Source organism: Pungitius pungitius, chromosome 1, assembly GCF_949316345.1.
Source record: "Pungitius pungitius chromosome 1, fPunPun2.1, whole genome shotgun sequence".
In the NCBI taxonomy this organism is placed as follows: domain Eukaryota; kingdom Metazoa; phylum Chordata; class Actinopteri; order Perciformes; family Gasterosteidae; genus Pungitius; species Pungitius pungitius.
In genome coordinates this window covers 23,724,438-23,746,881 of record NC_084900.1, presented here as the reverse complement: position 1 = coordinate 23,746,881, position 22,444 = coordinate 23,724,438, and the positions used below count along the sequence as shown (strand labels likewise).

The 22,444-nt window shown below is 43.5% G+C and overlaps 2 protein-coding genes and 1 long non-coding RNA gene across 6 annotated transcripts; 1 reads left to right on the top strand and 2 right to left on the bottom strand.

Annotated features, from left to right (window-relative positions):
• Positions 1-24: 24 nt before the first annotated feature.
• On the bottom strand, positions 25-3,559 carry LOC119221897 (RING finger protein 223). 2 transcript variants are annotated; one of them, XM_037478068.2, is made up of 2 exons: positions 3,345-3,559; positions 25-1,186 (listed from the first exon to the last, which is right to left on the bottom strand). In XM_037478068.2, the coding sequence occupies exon 2, from the start codon at positions 1,090-1,092 to the stop codon at positions 409-411; it is 684 nt and encodes a 227-aa protein (XP_037333965.1). In that variant the 5' UTR covers positions 1,093-1,186; positions 3,345-3,559; the 3' UTR covers positions 25-408. The 2 variants fall into 2 exon arrangements, with proteins under 2 accessions (XP_037333965.1, XP_037333966.1); XM_037478069.2 differs by having other exon boundaries at positions 25-1,183.
• A 2,392-nt stretch (positions 3,560-5,951) lies between these two features.
• LOC119221898 (uncharacterized) lies at positions 5,952-8,738 on the top strand. Its single transcript, XR_005120725.2, has 3 exons — positions 5,952-7,137; positions 7,667-7,885; positions 8,130-8,738. It is a non-coding gene; the product is annotated as an uncharacterized LOC119221898 (long non-coding RNA).
• Positions 8,739-8,784: 46 nt separating this feature from the next.
• Positions 8,785-22,173, bottom strand: LOC119221896 (carbohydrate sulfotransferase 11-like). Of its 3 annotated transcripts, XM_037478066.2 has the most exons (5): positions 22,085-22,142; positions 21,548-21,734; positions 11,131-11,207; positions 10,812-10,976; positions 8,786-10,646 (listed from the first exon to the last, which is right to left on the bottom strand). In XM_037478066.2, exons 2-5 carry the CDS (start codon positions 21,684-21,686, stop codon positions 9,963-9,965), a joined length of 1,065 nt encoding a protein of 354 aa, XP_037333963.1. In that variant the 5' UTR covers positions 21,687-21,734; positions 22,085-22,142; the 3' UTR covers positions 8,786-9,962. The 3 variants fall into 3 exon arrangements, with proteins under 3 accessions (XP_037333964.1, XP_037333963.1, XP_037333962.1); XM_037478067.2 differs by having other exon boundaries at positions 8,785-10,646; positions 10,812-10,973; positions 21,548-22,173; XM_037478065.2 differs by having other exon boundaries at positions 21,548-22,172.
• Positions 22,174-22,444: the final 271 nt, after the last annotated feature.

Genomic DNA, 22,444 nt, shown 5'->3' with positions numbered 1-22,444 from the left:
TAACGAGGCTTTCGTAGGCAAATGTTTTGTTGTTCCCCAGAAACCTGACCTGAGCTAATTTCTTCCTTTTTTATTATTGTGCTGTAAACAACATCAAAGTGCACAAATCACATACACAATACAGTTGTCATCATTTTGGGTTAGTTTTTTTTTCTTCTCCCAACCAGCCAGGTACCTGCAAAGCAGAGTTCACATCAGTACTGTTTGGCTTGGATATGATGGAATTCTGACAATCCATATAACACATTCCACAACACCAACTCTGGGGGCCACTTAAGTCCGATGTCTTAATATCTACAGTCTTTACAGTTGTGTCAGGCAATTACAAAGTACCCTTAGTAAAAAAAACGAGAGTATGCACAAAAGTTCTCCAAACGCTGTACAGTGAAGTCCAGCCGCTCCGTGAGTTCACTCCCTGCCGAACGGGCCGGATGCCGTGGAAGGCTCTGTGGTGGTCTGCGGTTTGCCAGGCCCCCGCATACAGCGCATGTTCCCAGTGCTGAACACGCACTGCAACGGCCACAGCACGACCACAACCAGCAGCACCATGAGCACGACGAAGAGCACCATCCTCTTCCAGTCGGCCAGCCGGTGGAGCAGGCCCAATGTCCGGGGCTGGGACTGGATGGGCGCTTCCGCTGCCTTGTTGGCCCCGATGTCGATGCACACGCAGAAGCCCGCGGGGCCCTCCGTGGGGGCCCCGCCGGTGTCCTGCGAGGAGCATTTGTAGCACAGCTTCTCCCCGTCCAGCCACACAGGCTCCTCCTGCTGCTGGTGGCTGGGCAGCTTGCAGAGGACCTCGCGGCTGGTTGTCAGGGCCGGGGGGCCGTCCTCGGGCACCGTGGTAGCGTGACGGCAGAAGGGGCAAGACAGGCGATGGCTGCCTCCGTTGACGGCCATGAGGCGGGAGAGGCACTCCAGGCAGAAAGTATGGGTGCACTCGAGCAGCTTGGGCGTTTTGAAGACATTGTCGTAGGTGTTGTAGCAGATGGAGCACTCCGGCTGGCTTGTGACTGACACCTTCTTCTCGGGCTCTCCAGCAGTGTCCTGGGGGGCGATCTGCGTGTGCCAAATCTGCGGAGGCTCGTCCATCGTCGGCAACTGAAGTCCACCCGATGCTTTTGTTCGGACTTCTCTGGTCTCGTCGGCCCCTTTCTTCCCTCTTTCCTTGGTCTGCTCTTAACTTCTGAATTGTCCCGAAAAAAAGGATGACAAGTTTAGATAACAGGATTTTGGTATGTCATTGAGTCATTTGAGAATGTACAATGTGATGAAAAACGGGACAAATCAATAAAGTTACGTAACCAGGCTAACACTAACGGGCACAAATAGTCAATGACACTGATGAAAGATTGTTTTGGGGAAGTTGTTGGCTCACCTGGCTCTGGATCTAGTCTGCTTTGTTTATGTGACTTTCTGAGTGAGTAAATAATTTAGCGCTAATGTACAGTATCAGTTTACATTGAGCCCAACCTTCCACATCACTGCGCACCCAAAATAAGTCATTTCAGCAGTTAGCTCTGTGGCGATTGCCGACAAATGACCGGAAACGCTGCAAATGATTTCATTGTTTCGGGCAATGCGAGCTTTCACAACTGATCTTGCTTTTTTTGTTGCGGTTTGTTTGTTTGTTTGTTGCATAGACTTGCATAGACTACTTTCCAGGTTATTTTGTGCTGAAAGGCAGCTATTTACTTACTATGTATAATTGCTGGTAACCGTATTTTAAAAGCAATAAGGCACTTATTTTCACTTAATTATCTTTAATATATATATATATACATATATAATATATATGTAGAGCGATCTTGTGTCTGCACAACTCATACCTTATTGCTTAAGTAACTCTAGGTCCTCTGGACCTGCAGCTTTGGATAGTTGAGTTTTTGGTCCAAATGACTACTTTTCGTCTCCTTTTTCTTTTATTCCTTTTTAATTATTTTAGATGTACAATAAGAGCTGCATGTTGATAGCGTGCGTCCTGGTATTAAAGTGAGGTAGACTGTGTTAGGGATGATGGGTGCTCTCCTCATTGTGCCCCTGAGAGCTGGTTCTGTACTACTCTCATCTAGACAAAGTCTCTACTTGTTCTCCTTCTAATCGCTCCATCTACCCTTGAAATTCTTGAGATGCCGAAATCTCGCTTTTGTCTTTTTTTATATTCAAACAGGCTCTACTGGAATGAGGACAGGTTTTTCCGTATGATTACACCCATTTTATTTGTTTTAACTTTCCCCAAAGCACTGATCCAGGCTGAAATGAATTTCAATCTCCTGTAGCCTCCTCTAGTGTATTCAGACAAGCATTGAACTCATCGTGACGGACCTCCTCCATAACCACCAAATACCTGCTTCCAGCGAGAACTACAGTCACTACTGAGAGCAACAACTGGTATTAGCTGGTTAGCACGCACGTTTTAGCATATTTCTGTACCACATAGTCAAGTCTTTGACACAGTCAACAATGTAACGGCTTTACATTTTAGAAAATGTTTAAACAAACTAATAAATACAAATGGTAGCCCTGCAACTTTAAAAGGTGAGCTGGTTTGCTAAAGGCCATATTTGGTTATCGGAATCTACAAACTAAAATTAAATAAAAACTAAACCCTAAATTTAGTTTAGAGTCAAATATTAACTCCGAAATGCGTCCTTCCTGAGCTGACAATATCCACCTAATGATCCTTCTTCGCTAACAGAGGCACATTTTTCTTACCCGTCCGAATACACTGGTCAAATCCCGGCTGGTTGGTCAGCAATCTGAAGAGCTATTTTCAAGCTTCATACTTTTTGCAGCTTTTTGTGCTTTTTTTTTTTTTCTCCCTTTGTGTCAGAGTGTCTGTTCAGCTCAACTGTCACCCACAATCCTGCCCTACCTGTTCTCAGGTGGAAAAGTAAATGTAACTGGATCTACCTGCTGTTTGACCTGCTGCTGGCGGTTTAACTGAACGTGAGGCCCAAACGGGCCGCAGCGTGTCTAGATAGCAAACAAGGGCAGACAAAGCAGGAGTCTCTACAGACAGCCCTAACTGCATATAAGGAAGCAAAGGGAAATTTTAATACAACTAGTGCACCTGCCAGTTGGCGTTCAGTTGCAATGACTGTGCGCTATCAAATGTATTTGTAAATACAATATTTGTAAAGGGATATTGTGAAGATAGAATTTATTTACATAATTTATTGCTGATGAATCCAGCATTCAGGAGTTTGCATTGATGCTTTTTTTAATCCCTTGACCCACAGTCGTTTAATGATCATTTAAAAAGAAACGGCTTAAATGACAAAAGCAAACAGTAAGCCACCAACCGGTGCAAAAGTACAAATGCGAGTAAAGGTTGAGTTTACCTGTCCTGATGAACGTATGGGATGATTCCTCCTCAGCTCACTCCCTTCGTACTCTGAAAGGCATTTCCCTGGCAAACAGTCAACTACCTTCTGAGCTCTGTGACTGGTCTGCACACTGCTGGAGTCCCAGGTGTGTGTAGCTGTGTGTGGGGGGGGTTGTTCTGAGGCTGTTTAATAGCCCGCTGAGCTCTGGGTACTCCTTCCTTCCTCTCCAATTGATCACCTGCTCTGCTGTGGCTGCTTCCTTTTATGCAGATAGATTAAGACCGGTCCTTGTCCTTCAGGTGGTGGGGAGGAGGGAAAGAAGGAGTGGTAGGAAAAAGCCTAAAGTCATCCAGGAGAGTAATACACATTATTGCCCTAACACCTCACCTTTTCCACCTCACCTCTTTCCTCCTGTGCCACCGCCCTCACAAAACACCAGCAGCCGATGTACCAACAAATATATATATATATATATAATGGATTAATTCCCATTAAGTGAGAGATAAGGTAACAGGTGGCTGTGGAGGACTGGTTTCCCACCAGAGCACCACTCTGTGAATAGCTCCCTGACTGGTACACAGTGCTGCTGGCCAGCATGGCTAATCGGCACCAGACAGGCTGTTCCCAGTACGTCTAGTGACTTTTTATTCACATAAATAACAAGAATAAATAAAACTTTAAAGCAAAACACATTTTCTGCATTTCAAAGATTTATATAAACATCCATTCAATATTTAAACAGTTGTCCATCTAACCGGGAAGAGGCTTCTACTCCTTAAGATCAGCAAGACAGAAGCAATGTTTATAAGACTTTTTATATGACGACTCATTTTATTTTATGGTAATGACTCTGGGCCATTAGCAATAGTAGGTCTCTGCAATGCCGGCGGTCTAACTGACCTGGTTATTCAGTAACCCAAACACAAATACTGCCGTAACATATCAGCAAAGTCATTTATTGGGCTTTGAGTTGTGAGCGCTATGAGGAAGGAGAAGGTTTACAATAAACAGCTTTCTTACTCCTTCCTGGAAACCTGGCAAACCCATCAAAGGTTTAGTGTCCTACTGAATGCAATAAGCGGTGAGATATTGAGAGGGTGGTTAGGTGCAGCTGCTGGAGATGTTGGGGTGATCACTGTGGGTGTAGGCTCCAAAATGACTCCATGTTGACTGTCTCTCCCCTCTGTCCTCTTTTTGCAGCATTGTTGCAATAACTATTAGTCATTTACAAGGCCACCGAGGGCAGAACCTTCATTTTTCCCCAGAGTAAAACATACAATGTTCCTACTGGGGCAGCTGGTGTCCACTGGCCCGACGATATTGGCTGTGTTTTACTGTAATATCTACAAGGGCTCAGCGTTTTTAGCATTGTCATTATAAACATTAGCATGCGTGCCTTAGCGTTAGCATTTAGCAACACTGTAGCTTACATCGCACAGAGCTGCTAGCAAGGATGTAGACTCTATCCTTGTTCTTTCTATACGATTTCCACCCAAAGCTTCAGTCCAGATTCTCACTGAGGCTTTTCCCACCGACAAAAAGTATTGCCATGTTCCCAATTTTTGCCATTTTGGTTTAAATATGATTGAGATATGAATTTGAATGTTTGTAACTTTCTCCTCATTCCTACAGCTTGTACCGAACGGTTAGGCAAATGACATTGACGTGATCATTTTAAAGAGCATATCCGTGTTGACACAGCACGAACCTCTCGTCTGGCGTATTGTGTCAACTTGCTTCGCAATAGGTCTGAATGTATTGGTGCCTCTATTTGATTTTAGTCCCCACTACTCTCTCAAATTGAAATGGGTCTTTAAATGTTTTTCTAAAACCCAAGACACTATCCGTTGTAATCACCAATCAAATCGCAATGTTTTTTTAGTGTCTTGCACATTTGATACAGGCTTTAGATTTACATAGGCTACTGAATGTGACATGGTACGATAATATAAACAGAAAAACATGATGTTTACGAAGCAATGCTGCTGATGCCCAGGGCTTCTAGGACGGTTCTGAGGGAACTGAAGCAGCCACAAAGACACATTAAGCCAGTGATTCCAACGTGAAAAGCTTTGGAAGGGAGTCTTTATCCCAATTCTGCACTCGCACTGCAGCACGTCTACACCTTCTGCTCGCGTCCCCTCTTTACGGTCAACAATCTAGGTGCCAGAGCTGAGAAGGTCAGGGCTGAACTTAAATAAAGAGCCCACATCCACTAAATGCTCAAGGTGAGCTGTGAAGGGCATTTCAGTGGAACAACAGTAAAGAGTTTACTATTTTCATATTTCAAATGAATGTGAGGTGTGTAGTTTTGTTCAGCTATGTGATATGTACACTGCAATAGGCCCAGTGTCACGAACAGGTAGGAGCAAAATGTGTAAGGTGCAAAAGCATTGTAAAACAGAGCAGGTCAACATGGAAAACATTTGTTTACAATCTAATTTTACAGGGTCTAGTGGGGAAGTTCAGGTTATCTTTATGGCCCTAAATCGCAAAAACAATCCGGTTCTTCAAATCATCTTTGGTGTTCATCCAGGATGAAAATATATATAATATATATATATAAATCCTTTTTTCAACAGTGTGTCAACTTTTTTTTACAAAAGTCTAAATGCATTGGTCCTTTTTTGAATTATTGTTACTCTGAAGATGCACTTTAATGATTTTAACTGCGCTCAAAACGAATAGAACTATTAGTTTTATATAGTATAGAAAATGAATGTGACTACGACATCCATAAATTGTTGCATTTAATGGGATATGAGTTCTTGACCTCTCTGTCACCACTATGCACTAAACCTTTGTCCTTAAAATCATTCAATGCTTTTAGTGTCAATTTTAGTTTTGCAAATGTGTGTATCATTTTCAGTAGAAGACACATTACAGTTCCTATTTGTATTCCACCCTGTGATTTATTTTACACATGTCTTTACTAGGGTAGATTGTGTTTAGGATGACAATGTATGAAAGCTAAAGATTACTGTTGGACACGTTAGCTTCTTGGGGAGGTGATTAAGAAACCAGACACTTCAAGGTGCTTCTCCCTCCATCTGCCTCTCTGCACCAGCAGCATTACGTCAATGCGTCCGATGTAAAAACGACGATTTGTTTAAACTAAAGGCCATGTGGACACTTCCTGCCTGCATCCTCTGTTTACTGTCAACAAGCTGAGAAAGGTCACTTCTTAGGTTAGCTGCAGTCTTCAAGCAGGTCATCAACAATACTCAGGTGACACTGGCCTTCACTGTCAACATGTGACTTCATTGTTTTTATGTATTCAGGCTTTACTTTTAAGACGTAAATGCATAATTGCATGTTTAATCTAAATTTCTTTTTGTGCGTAAGGGGCAATAAAAAGTCTCCTATGGGTAATATAACAGTGAGGTTTTTTTAAAGATGTCAACTTATTTTATTCAAATACATTTAGAGATTTGGATGTCTAAATGACCAAACAGGCAAAAATAACAGAAATCCCTAGCGAGGTACTCAGAGTGCAATCCATTAAGAATAAAAAAATACGCAAATTCACAATGACATTGTCTTTTTTTTTTTTTTTTTACGGAGTGTGTTGAAACCGATTGTTATTAAAGTGTTCCGGGTACATGTTGACTTGAGCAGGGGTGTGTAATTGTCCTGGGGACGTAAGTCTGAGTCAGTGGGGGTGGGGGGGTTTGTTGTTGAGATTGTACATTCTTGTGAGACCAATAGGTTACTGACTCTGGGGCCTGTTCAGAGTCCAGCCACAGCAGGTGACCTGATGTACTGTAGATGGATGCCTCACACCACGACTAGTTCTTCACTTCAAGAGGTAAGTGTGCACACACACTCACTCACTCACACTTCAATGTTGAATTTGTAGTCCTGTTTCATTTTTTTTTTTTATTTTCCTGGCTCCTTTTGGGACTTAATGTCCTTAAAACTATTTACTCCTTGGCTGCAATGTGTAAATCATTCAGCATTTATTTAATATTAAATAAATCTTAAAGTAATGTTACGACCAATCACCATAGGAAGTTAAATTAAACAATTTGTCTCCTTGGCAGATAGAAACTGTATGTATGCATCAAGCCTCTGAGAAACTCATTTTGGAAACTATATATTTCTGTTAATGTCCCCAAATCCCACCCCTGTGTGCGTGTGTGAGCACATGCTAATGGATATTATCACCATGGAGACAGCGCTCCCTTGTGGTCACAGGGGGGAAATGCTTGTATGATTTTGCATTACAGTGATCCCTCGCCACTTCGCGGTTCACTTATCGCGGATTCGCTATTTCGCGGATTTTCATAATGCTTTTTTTTTGGTGCATTGTGCTCTGCATTCTGATTCGCTAAAAGGAAAGGAATGGGACCCTTTGATGAGCCGTTCATTACAGTTCTCCAACGTAATCGATGGTGGCATGTCGGTGTACAAGGATCTTTTTGCAAAGAAGAAAAAAGAGCGACAACAGCTGCCTATCACTAAGTTCTTCTCCCGAACAAACACACCTGCACCGCCGGCGTCAGAAGAAGAGAACACTGCAGAGCGTAGTCAGGATGCAGCGGAACGGCCTACACGTGAGTCACTGTATTTGTATACATGTAATAGTTGCTAATTGTAAAAAAAAAAAGTTTTCTATTTCGCGGATTTCACTTATCGCGGGTTATTTTCGGAACGTAACCCCCGCGATAAACGAGGGATTACTGTATTGCTTTAGATGATTGTTACTAGTGCCTCTCTGGTGGAACTTACCCTTGTGTAACAAAAAGCTTTGCAATGCGTTCATACGGATTCAGACTATTGTGAACTCTCTCCTGGCAGGTCTCCCTGCAGCGCCACTGGTCCATCCAGTTCTAAGCATTGGCGCTCACGTACCATGCTGTGAATGGGTCGGGTCCAGTCTCCATCCAGGACATGGTCAAACCCTACATCCCAACCCGTGCACTCTGCATCTCACTGTAGCACTTTAATTGTACTAATAGCTCTACAGCAAGTTGTAAATGGGCTAACTTGATGATAGTTTCTTGTTCCTCAGAGTTTGTAATAGGCTTTGGATAAAAGCGCCAGCTCAATGACATGTAATAATCATCATGCAAAAGGACTTTTGTGGACATGTTGGAGATTTTAAGTTACAACCTGGCCTTTGGCTCACCCCTCCCTAAAAATGATTATATAAGGGATGCTAGGAGTTGGTATCTTTTGGATTTTAATACTAGGAAAAGCTCTCATCAAAACTCTTCCTGGTGTCAGTGCTTTTAGATCCCAAAATACCTTTAACAATGTAAACACATTAATTCATTCACCCTGAAAAGTCACTTGACAATGTTTTTCAGAGGACATTTCTCTACAGGAGAAACTTCATCTAATAATTGTAATAGGAGTTCTCGATCTGGCCAGATGTGCGAGCCAAAACACTGGCAGCTTTGCTGCTCCAAAAAAAATAATTGTAATTTATCATTACACATCACTGCCTAAGTTGGGCAGTTTAAAAAAGAAATGTGTAGCAATATTGTTTTAATTCCATGCATTCAAAGCTTGGCTCACATTACCCAAAATAATTCTATTTCCAAGAGTCTAGTCAGGGGTTCGGGGGTGTTGTAGGTGTGATGTTGGGGCTCATTTCTCAAGCTTTTAGTCTTCAGACCCAACGTTCACTGCCTTAAGTGCAACTCCTCAGACTTTTGCAGGGGTTAAACCTGTATGAGATCTGTTCAAATGGATATTTTCACAGTAATTATTAAACATGTTCCCTCTGCAGTGGATGAACCCCTCTGTGTACCAACAAGGGGTGCTCTTACCAGGGCCAGTGCTGCCCTGACCACAGCTATGTGGTTGTTTATTCAGCCTACCTGCCCAGAGCTAAATACAGACAGCAATAGAGGACGGATGGAACAAGCTCTTCCCGCACTTCCTGGAAATGACTCTCAGATGTACTTTAAGATAGAGTTAATGACTGATGTCTTATTAAACGTGTCACGCCCAGGCAGTGGTTTTCAGAGTTAAGGTTAAAGGGAGGGTGTGAGTCTGGTTTATTATTGGGCATGAGGTTATGTGCAAAAACCAACAGCACAACTTTCCATGGGGATGGACACAAAAAAAAAAACCTCCCTCCGCTAATAGAATTCCTCTTCTCAAAATCATAAAACTTTACTTACACTATAAAATAAATACATAAATAAAGGCCATACAGATATTCTACTGTAGGTGCTTTGATTTAATCTGCTGTTGCACATTCACCTGTATAGCAAACTATGCAAGAGGAGAACCTGCTCCTTTGATTTATGGCACATTAGTTCCCAGAAGAACAAGCCATGGCAGAAATACTGGTCATGTGACTCTAAAACAATGACACACTGTCAAAAGCTTTCAAAGTCATTATCAAGTGAATAAAAAATAAATACTGAGTTTTATGTGAACGCATGGGATCTACCTGTAAGAACCACTGCATTGTCCAACATTTTGGGAACAATATGACAGCATTCATTTGTTAAATGTAAAATAAAAATAAAAAGGCACATTTTCGTGCTAAGTCAGAGCTTATGATGGACCCCTTTGAGCATGAGTGATAGTCGTCCATGGCAACCAAAACGTGCCAAATCATCACTATCAGGGAATCAATGCACTTCCATCACACTGACACTTGTTCCCAGCCTCTCATAAAGTCCGGAGGTACTCTGGAGTGGAGTAGTTGAAGAGCAGGAAGTCCATTCGATAGAGGTTGAACAGTTTCTTCTGGTAGAAGGGACTGATGTGCTTGAAGAAGCGTGCCGCCATGTTGCCATCCGTTCGGGTGCTTTTGCCCGATGTTGGAAACTGAAGTGTCCCCTCCACTCCAGCCAACTCTAACACAGCCTGAGCGTCTGGCTCCAGAGTCTCGTACTTCCCCACCACATCGTAGTGGATCAGGCAGGGGTGGCAGAGGGAGTGCACCCGCTCCCAGTGCTCGTTAAAGGGCTCCTCCCGCTGGGTCCGGGGATCCACGAGGTACTGGACAAACTCGGGGAAAGACACGTCGCTCCCCTTCTGTAGGGCGTCGGGCTCCGGATGGGGCCGGTTCCGGCGGATGATCTTGGTTCCGTAGCGCTTGTGGAAGGCGGTGTTGTAGCTGCGGGTGAACTTGTTACGGTAGGCCGACACCAGGCGCTCAAAGGGCTCCCGCACGAAGATGAACTTGAGGTAGCTGCGAAGGCGCTGATTGATCTCCGGTACGGTGAACTCGGACAGCGTGCGGAGGTTCCCTGCTATGTGAGCCTCGTTGGCAGGGATGGCGAGGGGGTTGATGTAGCGGCCATCGCTGGTGAGGACCATGAGGACGCGCTTCCAATTGGTGCAGGCTACCTGGGGGGGAAAAAAGGGTGAAGAAGGTGGTCTTTTAAGCCAAAGTTTTAGGGCTTGAATACACTTTATGAAATGTGCATCTCAACAGTCCAGTTTATGAATACATCCACTGAATAAGAACAATATTCTGTAGTCTTCGTGTAACAGAGTCCAATAGGAACCAACCTTGGGCACGTAGCAGTAAATCAGGCTGTGCTTGTCGTCCACGATGAGGTGTTTGAGATCCTCAGGCGAAAGCACTTGGCGCTTCTTCTTGTGGCTCAGACAGCTCTGCTCCAAATGCTCCCTGCGACCTTGGAGGGACCTCTGAGCGGCCAACAGCTCGGGCTGCTTCACAGCGCACAACACATGGAAAAAGGTTTTTAAAAGTTTTCCGGTAATGCAATGTTACTCTTAACAGCAATTAATAGCTTTTAATCAGGAATAAAAGTTTAAAAACGAGTGTGGCAAATACATGTACTTCTATAGGTTTGTGTGTTTTCACCTGGTCTCCATTGTAGAGGGTCTGCAATGGACTTCTCCGGCTTTTCCCTGGTCTGCTGTCCGTCCTCACAGCCGGCTCTACAGCGAGGGGGACTGTTCATGAAATCCATCCAACTACTCATTCTACTCACACGCTTTAATAGAATATCATTTGGGGAAAAAGTGAACCATTGATTGAAGTCTGACCAAATCCTATACAGTAATTTTTTATACAACCTTCCAAGTATTTGACCAGAGGCTTGAATTACACTCTAAAAGATGACCATAGGTTTCTTGGGGAAGTGAGTCCTCTGGTTCTGCTTGTGTCCTGACGTGATCCTTTCGCTTTCTCATTCATGGACTTCATAGGAACGTGAGGATCCTTTCTAGTGCTCCAAGGCTTTCACAACTTACATTTCCCCTCAGGTCACTCGTTGCTCTTGCTTAAATATGTTTGACCTAACTTAATGACCGCTACCTCTTGGACATCAATCCACAGAAAATTAAACTTGGAGACAGAACAAAGAACACCCACATCCAATTTCTTAAGGTTACACAACCAAACAATGAAAAGTATGCATTAGGGCTGTCAACGAATATTCTATATTTGAATAGTTAAAAACAGCTAAAAACAGATATTCGAATGTAAAAAAAAAACAGCGCTACTGTACTGACTTTATAGTGCATGAATAATAGCTTCATGCACTGGTTTGATTATTGTTCCATGTTTATCACAGCTCACTCGGAGCGTTCAATGTCAGTTCTACTCTATAAATTTCAATCAATGTTGATATTTGTTTCACTGAATGAAGCCTGCCATATTTGGGACAAGAATAGTGACCTTAAAAGTCAGGATTTGTTTATTGTCGTTCACTTAAGGCGCTCTGAGACGACTGAGCGAGCGAGGGAGAGAGAGAGTGCTTGTGTGCAAGCTAGTGGCGGCAGTTAGTTCATTTACATATTTTTGTGTAGGTAATTTGTTAAATATGTTTAAACTTAATAAATTACCGATACAAGTAGTTAAGTCACGTATTAATTTGTCCTGTTATTGCCGTGCCAAATGCACAACCACATTTTCCAATATGTTCGAATATATGTTTTTTTTAAGCGATATATTCAAACGTTTTGACAGCCCTAGTACGATTATACATCTGGCTGCATAACAACCATTGGTAATGGTAGCTGCTGGAGGCTCTGCGCATTTGTGAACGTTGAGATATGTACTGGTAGAGACCTTGTTATCGTCGCTCCCTCCTCCAGGCTCTCTCCACACATCTGCCTTCTACCTCCATCCCCCACTCCCATCCCCCTCCCCGCCTGCTCCCACCCGGGCTGGACGGCAGTCAGTGATTCGGTCGGCAGCAAACGGTGCCGAGTGAGGAAAGTGATTTGTTTTGCAGATGTGGCTCACCAATGCATTGGGAGTGCTTCACATTTTGCACAATGCTGGAATGGGATGGAGGCGAAGAGGTGCGCAATAATGGGCTTAATGTATGCTAGCCTGAGGGAATGTACTTGAAAGAAGACCTATGGATTCATGGTGAAATACTATAGTCACATACATCATATGGAAAGCATGTCAGTTAGCAAAATCAAAAAAGAAAAGTCAAGATGGGATATGCAAGTATGGGAACCAGAAACTGAGCCACTGCTTCTATTCGTTCTGCTGACTTCCCACAAATCAAATGCCCAATGAAAGGATCACCAAATGTAGTAAATCTGTCGAATTTGGACTCTAGTCTCAAAAGGACAATCAAACTTCTGTAAATCATATCTGCTTCCTGTCATTTTGAGGAAACAGAAACCCCCAAAAAAGGGAACAGCCGCAGAGTGCTGCGTGTAAAGTGAAACGTGTGGTAGGGGAGGATCTGTGACGCAGCCTCTCCCTGTCCTTCCTCTAAGCCCACACGAATCATCAAAATCCTCCACTTCCTCTGGGTGAATGTGCACCACATCGTCTGATCACGCAGAGATTGATACTTAAGTCTCTCTGGACCATGACGAAAGTTTGGCCTAATATTAGGGGTGGATCGGGACGCGTGCTTCCTTCGATGGGAATTGGTCGTTGGGTTCAGTGTGTGACATCCTTTTGATACGCTCAGTTACTGTCCAAAGAGTCCATTCATGTCCAATACAAGGACACACAGCAGAAATGATTGTCACAGAAAAAGTTTAGCCAACACCTCCTGCCCTTTTCAGCTCCACAATGGACAGCAAAGTGTGTCAAAGAGTATGCCGAAGTGGGGTACATCTGTGGAAACCCTTCAAACATTGACTTTACTTTGGCATCCTTGGAATGTGTCAAAGATCAAAGAAAAACAGACTGTATGAGTCCTACCTACTAAATGGCCTTAGTGTAGGTTCAGTCACTGCCGACGCCAACAGATTATCTACAAACGACTTTGACCACGTCAGGGACAGCTTGCCGGTATGGACTGCGTCCATGTATGGTGTCTTACCAAAATAAACATTACAGGAAGTTTATGCTTAGACGATAAAACCAATAAACACAGGTTTAGCAAAAGAGTGGTAAACCTTAACTTGACTGACCAATGACCAGAGAAAATCTGCAAGTGACAACTGGACGATAGATGTTCCCCACTCCTCTCAATGCCACGTGGAATTAGGGGCCGACATGTTTTATATCGCTATGCACCAATACATAGGAGTATACCAACTACCTCTACTGGATATACTAAAAGGAGGAAAACAAATAGCACATAGTTGCATCTTATTTTGTAATAAATGTACAATATGTGTGTTTTTCACAGCACTCAGAAGATCAAAGGTAGAGGAAAAAGGAAAACAAAGGCTACGGCAGGTCAGAGAAACAGCACAACGCATGCTAGGGGTTTAAAGAAATTGGAAGAATTTAATTAAATGGATGGATTCAAACAGCACGACAGTTCTCATCTTTACGCAAGCTGTCCACAAATTCAGGACGCGTCGTCGGGAAGCTGCAAAGTAGGTCAAAGGACAATTAGAGGCTGTGCTTAGGACAGCCGAGGACTTCAAATAATAAACATCTTGATCACAAAGCTGCAGTCATTCGCTACTCACTGAATGCCTCCTTGCAATCCACTGGCCAAACACAATCTACAACATCAATGAATGAGAACGGACCAAACAAGAAACTATAGAAGAAAAGCTGAAACAAACACAGGAAGCAGTTACACCTTAAAACAAAGGACGATGCAGAGACACAGAGCAACAGTTTGAGAAGAACCGACTGATGTAGCAACATCAATTTTCCTCACTAGCCTAGAACCCCCAATGAATGCAAAGGCCTGAGTAACCCGTTCTACATTTAGTGTTAAGATCCTTTGCCAAAAATGAGCCCAGCATCCACCTCTTTACACTAGCACAGCACTTCTCGGCTTTGCGGCTCACACTCCTTTAATTGCATAGTACAATGAGGCTAAATGCATTGATGTGGTTTTAACAACTGCTACTAGGATTTTTTTTTCCTTTCAAACATGCCACTTGATTTACACTCACCGGCCACTTTATTAGGTACACCTGTCCAACTGCTCGTTAACACTTAATTTCTAAGCAGCCAATCACATGGCGGCAACTCAGTGCATTTAGGCATGTAGACATTGTCAAGACAATCTCCTGCAGTTCAAACCGAGCATCAGTATGGGGAAGAAAGGTGATTTGAGTGACTTTGAACGTGGCATGATTGTTGGTGCCAGAAGGGCTGGTCTGAGTATTTCAGAAACTGCTAATCTACTGGGATTTTCACGCACAACCATCTCTAGGGTTTACAGAGAATGGTCCGAAAAAGAAAAAACATCCAGTGAGCGGCAGTTCTGTGGGCGGAAATGCCTTGTTGATGCCAGAGGTCAGAGGAGAATGGCCAGACTGGTTCGAGCTGATAGAAGGGCAACAGTGACTCAAATAACCACCCGTTACAACCAAGGTCGGCATAAGAGCATCTCTAAACGCACAGTACGTCGAACTTTGAGGCAGATGGGCTACAGCAGCAGAAGACCACACCGGGTGCCACTCCTTTCAGCTAAGAACAGGAAACTGAGGCTACAATTTGCACAAGCTCATCGAAATTGGACAATAGAAGATTGGAAAAACGTTGCCTGGTCTGATGAGTCTCGATTTCTGCTGCGACATTCGGATGGTAGGGTCAGAATTTGGCGTCTACAACATGAAAGCATGGATCCATCCTGCCTTGTATCAACGGTTCACGCTGGTGGTGGTGGTGTCATGGTGTGGGGAATATTTTCTTGGCACTCTTTGGGCCCCTTGGTACCAATTGAGCATCGTTGCAACGCCACAGCCTACCTGAGTATTGTTGCTGACCATGTCCATCCCTTTATGACCACAATGTACCCAACTTCTGATGGCTACTTTCAGCAGGAGAATGCGCCATGTCATAAAGCTGGAATCATCTCAGACTGGTTTCTTGAACATGACAATGAGTTCGCTGTACTCAAATGGCCTCCACAATCACCAGATCTCAATCCAATAGAGCATCTTTGGGATGTGGTGGAACGGGAGATTCGCATCATGGATGTGCAGCCGACAAATCTGCGGCAACTGTGTGATGCCATCATGTCAATATGGACCAAACTCCCTGAGGAATGCTTCCAGCACCTTGTTGAATCTACGCCACGAAGAATTGAGGCAGTTCTGAAGGCAAAAGGGGGTCCAACCCGTTACTAGCATGGGGTACCTAATAAAGTGGCCGGTGAGTGTATATGTCTGTACCTTATAAATGCCATCACTTCACAATAAAATCATTCCACTGATTACTTTTCTTCCATTTAAGAGTATAAAATGTCTATCTGCTGGCACCAGACTGATGTTCTTACATTACCATGCTTTTATTTGTTTATGGCAGGAATGCTTTCCCCATCCTGCTACACTGCATCAAAGCTTTTAATTGCTCTCCAAACGTTGGTTTTCTCTGTTCACTGGAAAATGCATTCAGAGGCTTCTTCTCTCTGATCATTATAAACCACGGCTTTTTTCCGTCCTGTGTGCTCGATCACAAACACCAGAGAAAGCCACTTCCTCTCAGACCCAGGAAGTGACACAACGCTGACAGTTGGAAACGAGTGCAAAGGGCCCCAGTCTCACTGCGCACACAATTTGTCAGGTTCCAGTGACCGTCAGGGGTCTGGTTGGGTGGTCGCAAAACGCCGTGGGCTGTGCTTCCTTCTCTGATGTTCATGAGTGTACCTCTCCCTCATGTGCCACGCTCCCTACTGATAAACACAAAACATGAATGAAGGTAGCTTTATTTTAAACGTAAGCTTACGGGAGCTACTGGCTACTGCAACCCTTTCAGTACGGATGTTTTATTCTGAAACAGAGAGGGTTCAGTTAAGCCTACATAGTCAGGATCTCATGGTCAACATTTAGCAACAATGTTTTAATCAGAGAAGCTGTTTCTCTGAAAAAGCTCTTCCCCTCTTTGATCATGATTAAAAGAGCACAGCTGTGGCATCAATAACCATTTATGTAGCTAAAGAGGGGAAATTACACATCATTCTACCAAATGAATGCTCGTCTTCATGAAGGCGATGTAATGGAAGTTTCTACGAGCTGAAACAAAACCACCATGTGTTTTTCTTTGATTGGGGTGTATGAAAGTCTGTTACCATGTAGAATGGAAAGTGACAGAAAGAGGATGTCACAAATGGAAAAAACACAACTGATAGCAGGAAAAGACAGAGGCGTTGTCAGGAGGCCGAGGGCTGCCATGAGGTGACTTTACAGTCAGTCATGTCAGTGGGTTTGGAAGTTCCTTTTGAACTCCCTCTCCGGCTACATCCACACTGACTCTAGTTTACAAAAAAAGGTCTACGTCTGCGTTTCAGAAGGGATTTTTGCTTGTAGAAGCATTATGAAATGGACAAATGAACAGATGGCTGTTTCTTCGGTGTGACAAATTTTGGGGGAAAACGTTGCGTTTCCCACATCCACACTCCAGCTGAAGGGTTGCCGAAAAAACACCGAGCACAACACAACAGCAGGCATTACCGCAGCAAAACATATGGGTTTCAAATTAAAAAGGGAGTAGTTTAGATGTAGCCTTTTTCAACCTTATTACATGTTCACTCAGAGTTTGAAAAAAAAAAAAATCCAACAAAAACATTCCAGCAACAGATTTGTTTGTTGTGGCCAGAATGATAGAAGCCAGAGGGGATAAAGTGTACCCGGTACATAATCCATGCAGATTTAGACCTGGGTGATGCGGCATATTTCATCATGACACTATTCACTATTATTGTCAGCCAATAATTAAAATATAAATCAAGGCCCCATCTCTTATGAAAAATTGTCTTTAGCTATACAATTCCACAGTAGGACTGACAAAAATATTCCGCTAAACTATAAATTAATTAGAAATATCAATAGCCTGGGAGCATGCTTTGTGAGTCTATTACAATAAGCAATGAAAGAAACATTTAGTTTTTTGTTAACAAAAAGTGAAAGTGACCAATGAAAACTCAAGGATCCAAAAGACAGCGCAGCAGGGATATAAACAGACGTTGGGCAAGTCCCACGGAGTGGGGCAGAACAAACAGCCAGCAGGTGTAGCATGTTTTGGCAGCATTTTGGGGCGACCTCAATGGCATCACAACATTCTGTGCTTGTTTCACAACAGCTGCAGTGATGTCAAGAGTCAGATGATAAGCGGTAACGTCGCACTGCCGTGTTCAGCCACATGACAAGTTGTGTGTTTGGGTGTGTGCGGCAGTGGACAAGCTGAATTGTGGACAATACATGTCTCCAATGACAAATATTATTGTGTGTGTGTATGTGTGCCTCCAGGAGGTCTGAATAAAACATGCCAAGGTGAATGGTGAACTGACTGTGGGCGAGACATCAGAGCAGGCCTTGATGTTAACTGTGAGAGGATCCAGCCCAGTGGACGCTGCTTTTGGGAGGGCCAAGTGTAGTGAACCACTGTGACATGCCCCGCCCTCCCCTGAAAAAGTAAGCCAATGTAGAATTGTAGAGGAGAATGTAGGTCTGACCAAAAGTCTAACCTGATTAAGATCTTGGATTGCACCAAAAAACGTACAGTAATAATATTTCAGTGCTGACTTCAATTGGAGTGAAAGGACGAAAAGTTGGAGGGAAAATGAAGACGCTTTAGATATCTTAACGCTGATTGGCTAAGGCTTGAAACGTTACATCAAAGGGGTTTTATTGTAAAGATCAAAACATCACCTTTTCTCCTTGACTCACTGAATCAACCCCTCCCCCCCCCAAAAAACCCCTCTTTGGATCTACACAATTCGCTTGAATAATCGATTTCGAGCTCAAAACGGCAAATAATGACAAAAAGCGGCAGGTTTGCAGGTATGTAATTAGCACTTATCTTGTACATGTTGACAAGTTCAGACAGCATGCAACGGCCCAACATGCTTAGCTGAGATTCCTGGCACACGTACACTGAAAACGGCATGCGCAACATCAATGCTGAGTCAAGGGACCACATAAGAGAGTCGGAGAAAAAAGTGAAACTGGGTGTTCACTTCTATTCTTGTTCAAAAAACGATCAATCTAAGGGAGAACCTGAATGAACCTGAATTTTACTCAGTATCTCAAAAGTGCTTTTTAAACACTGGCCTGAGTGAGGAGTTTTTGAGGGAATCAATAGACTTGTGATGTCCCCTTCCCCCAGCTCACAGGCGTGGCTCATTTATCTCTGAACTTCGCCTGTCAGAATGATAAAGGGCAGTTTTGCATTTTTCTTTTCTTACTTTCTTTCTTTCTGCTATAGAGAAAGATCCCCAAATGCCGTATGGATAAGTAACCAGATCCTGCTGTGATGCAGATTCATCCTTTCAAAAAGGTTGATATATTTGCCTGTACAACTGATACAGTCCAGATCTGTCCACAGCTGGCAGTCGTGGGACATTAACAAATTCAAATCACATTTAAAATAAAACGACATAATACCATTACATTAAGATTTACATTTACTTGTGTAAAAACACACTGGGACTCAAACCCATCACCATAGAGTGTAAATTGCATCAGAGTCGGTCATTCTGGACAGGTGACTTACACTTTTAAAGGTTCAAAACAGGTAAAGTAAACCTGTGAAGCTGTATTGCTCCACGTTGTACACGGACACCCGGCCGTACCCAAGTATGCTGACGTCCTGCTGCGGTTAAGCCTTTAGCATCATGCTACATGTCGTTTCTCTAGCGTTGTTGTCAATCTGCACAGCATCTTTATCACCAATGATCTTGTTTGAACAAAACGTAGAGGAAGAGGTCACACTATCTCGCCCAAGGGAACTAGAGCTGCAGCTCAAAATCAGGTGACACATGTGAATCTAACAACTACAAATCTTAAATAAATGAACAGTTGATGGAAAAACTAATTGGATGTGACTCGACTAATGGGTTCATCATGGCACACCTTTTTCCTGAGTGGCAAAAACGAAGGGCGTGAGCAAAGGAAGTTCGACAGTACTAGCAGAACAAGAATATGCACAAAGCTTCCTGTCTGATATGAAGCGGTGAACCTACGACGGACATGTGAAGAGGAAACAAGACATTTAGAATTCCTGTTCAATTTACAAGAACAGAGTTATTTATAAGATGAATCTGCCTATGCACCAGTGGCAAGTGCCATTGTCTGATAAAAGAGGACGAGCTTGGTGTTCACTGAAGGTTTTATGAAAGCCTGAGTGGGAAACTTTTACAGGCAAGAGTGCAGAAATGCAAGATGGAGACGGTTGACAAAGTGCTACAATAATAAAACATCAACCACAGGGTTGTTCTCTTCAATCCAAACGTATCTCTCAATCTACAAACTGGTAACACTACTTGGAACTAAACTCACATTTCACCTCCTTCGGTTGTCAGATAGACATGCAATGCATCCTTTTACCATGCTAAATCCCACTTGTGAACACAACCGTGCAGAAGTCCCGGCTGTCTGAAAAGTCGGCACATGAACATTATGAAAATTGCAAAAAGTTGCTGGGCTGCACACTTACAGGAAATGGATGAAATCAGGCCATTGAGGCTGTGCTATAAGGTTGTGGTCAATCTCTTTCCATTAAGTGTGACTATTAGGTGTTGATGCAAGTTCTATTTTAAAAGTAACTCTGGGGTTCTTTTTGTAATTTTAGTATTTGATTTGTTCTTAAACTAAACTCACCACTATTATGTTATTATACCAAACATCACACAGGAATACCTAAAAATGATTAATGTTACATGTCACGACTCTCAAAATGGTTTAAATGCAATTTAAAACGAATAAAACGGGGAATTAACAACTAGTGACACATGCTGTACGGTGTGGCCACGTAGTGCGACGGGTTATCTGCATGACAAAGGCTGGCTTGTTCCTTCTGGCCTGCTCCTCTTCGCATCCAAACAGACGACAAGTGACAGAAGAGTAGTAGATAGTACAGAACCAAACAAGACATTTGGTGATGCTGTTTTTTTTAAATTGTCCCTGATGATACCCGATGATTAGGGAAGCCCTTTGCTTTGTTGCCATCCTCATGAATGAGTCCTCTGTAGTGAGGGGCTCTAACGCGCGGCTCATGTGGCCTGTACGTCTACTAGTGGGACTGTAGAGACAGGCCTGAACAGGTCATATACACCGACAGTGGGTGGAGGGGAGTCGACGCGAGTGCTTGTGTGTAGTTTGAACTGGAACTTGGGTTACATGTGTCTTGTGTGTCCGCCCCTAAAAGCTTTACATAAATTCCATGTGTCCATAAAAAGGTGATTTACTACTTGTAAAGCGTTTCATCATGGGAAGAGTGCCGGGTGAAATCCAGGTGACGCTGTGGGTTTAATGATGTAAAACTCAAATGTTTCACCATTTCTTAATCATTATATTTGACGGACTATGGTTACATACCTCAACATCCATCTCGCCGAAGCTGCAAAAAGTCACAGAAGTTCACCGCAATACTTTTCCGTTTCAACAAAAAGCCACATTGATCCATGCCTGTTTCTCCCAGACTCCCTCCCCTCCCTGGGGGGGCAATGTGCCATTCAATGTCTAGAACGGGCAAGAGCCAAGGAAACAAAAGGGAGAGTTGAGGAAAGAGGAGAGGAAGGTTAAAGCGGAGGAATGCAGGGGGGCTGTAAGAGGGGGGGGGGGGGGGGGGGCTGTCAAAACATTAGACCGCTCACAAGGAGCCGATTCAAACTTGGTTACATCCTCATTTCATGCTCCCTCTGCACAGGCTCGCTGAGGACGGCGGTTGTGTCAAAAGACCACGTCGGCTCTCTATTAAAAAGCCCGAATATGCCCACTGTGTAGTTCTGTTGTTGTTGTGTTATTCCTGACCTCACTTTTTAAATCGTATTATCCGTTTAATGTTCCCTTTAACCCTGCGCCCAACGGTATCCAACACGGTTTCGCTGTTAAAAAAACCAACATAAAGTTTCAATGCGGTCGGTGTATTGAGAGAAGTGGGGTTTTACCTGGCTTGGTGATGCTCTGAAAGAAAAGCACGAGAACGAAGAGCGAGCCCAGGCACGTCGCCAGGAGCAGGCGTCCTCCTCCGGGCATCCTCATCCTGAAGCCCGGCTCTGCTGGCGGAGCCTCGGCAGCGCGGATCATGCGAGATCACCCGGCGGAGGATGCGAGACTCTCCGAGGAGTTAATCGCCTATTCATTAATTAAGAGAAAAAAAGACAACAGTCCATCCAGGGAAGGATAAAAAAAAAAAAAAAACGTTAGTTTGAGTGCGGCACGTCGGAGAAGTCAGCCGTTAATTTTAACGTAAGTGGGTCATAAATCCAGATCCGCTGTGGTCTTTGCTAGTTCGGTTCGGGTAACGCTAACGTAATGATGGTTACATTTAACGTTAAGTACGGACATCTTAAATAACAATTAATGTTCCGTTGATAATGACCCGAAAAAACCTCAAAGGATATGAAACAGTTTTGCTTCTCCTTAGCTCTAGTTTTTGTTGGTGTCTAGAGTTCGTCGAAGTGACTGTCGACAGAAACACAAACTTTTTCTTCGCCAAACATGGACGGGGCAGCATGCCATGACGTCACACCCACGTCTTTCTCTCCCCCTCTCTCTCTCTGTCGCAGGCTCGCTCTGATTGCTGCATGCTGCCTTCGCGTACTGTCGTAATTTTAATAATATAGTGAGAGAGTCGGCTTTTCAATGCTGCGCAGTCCGTTATTGTGTATAGCATAGCACAATTAAGATGTGTCCTTACTTTCTCATATTAAGAAAATCCAGTCACATCTCAACTTCTGAGAGAAGGTACCATGTATTTTAGATTTTAATTTTACGGGATCAGCTAAACTGACCACTCTCAGAAGCATGGGTTTACGAGAAGCACTCGAATGCATCTAAACACT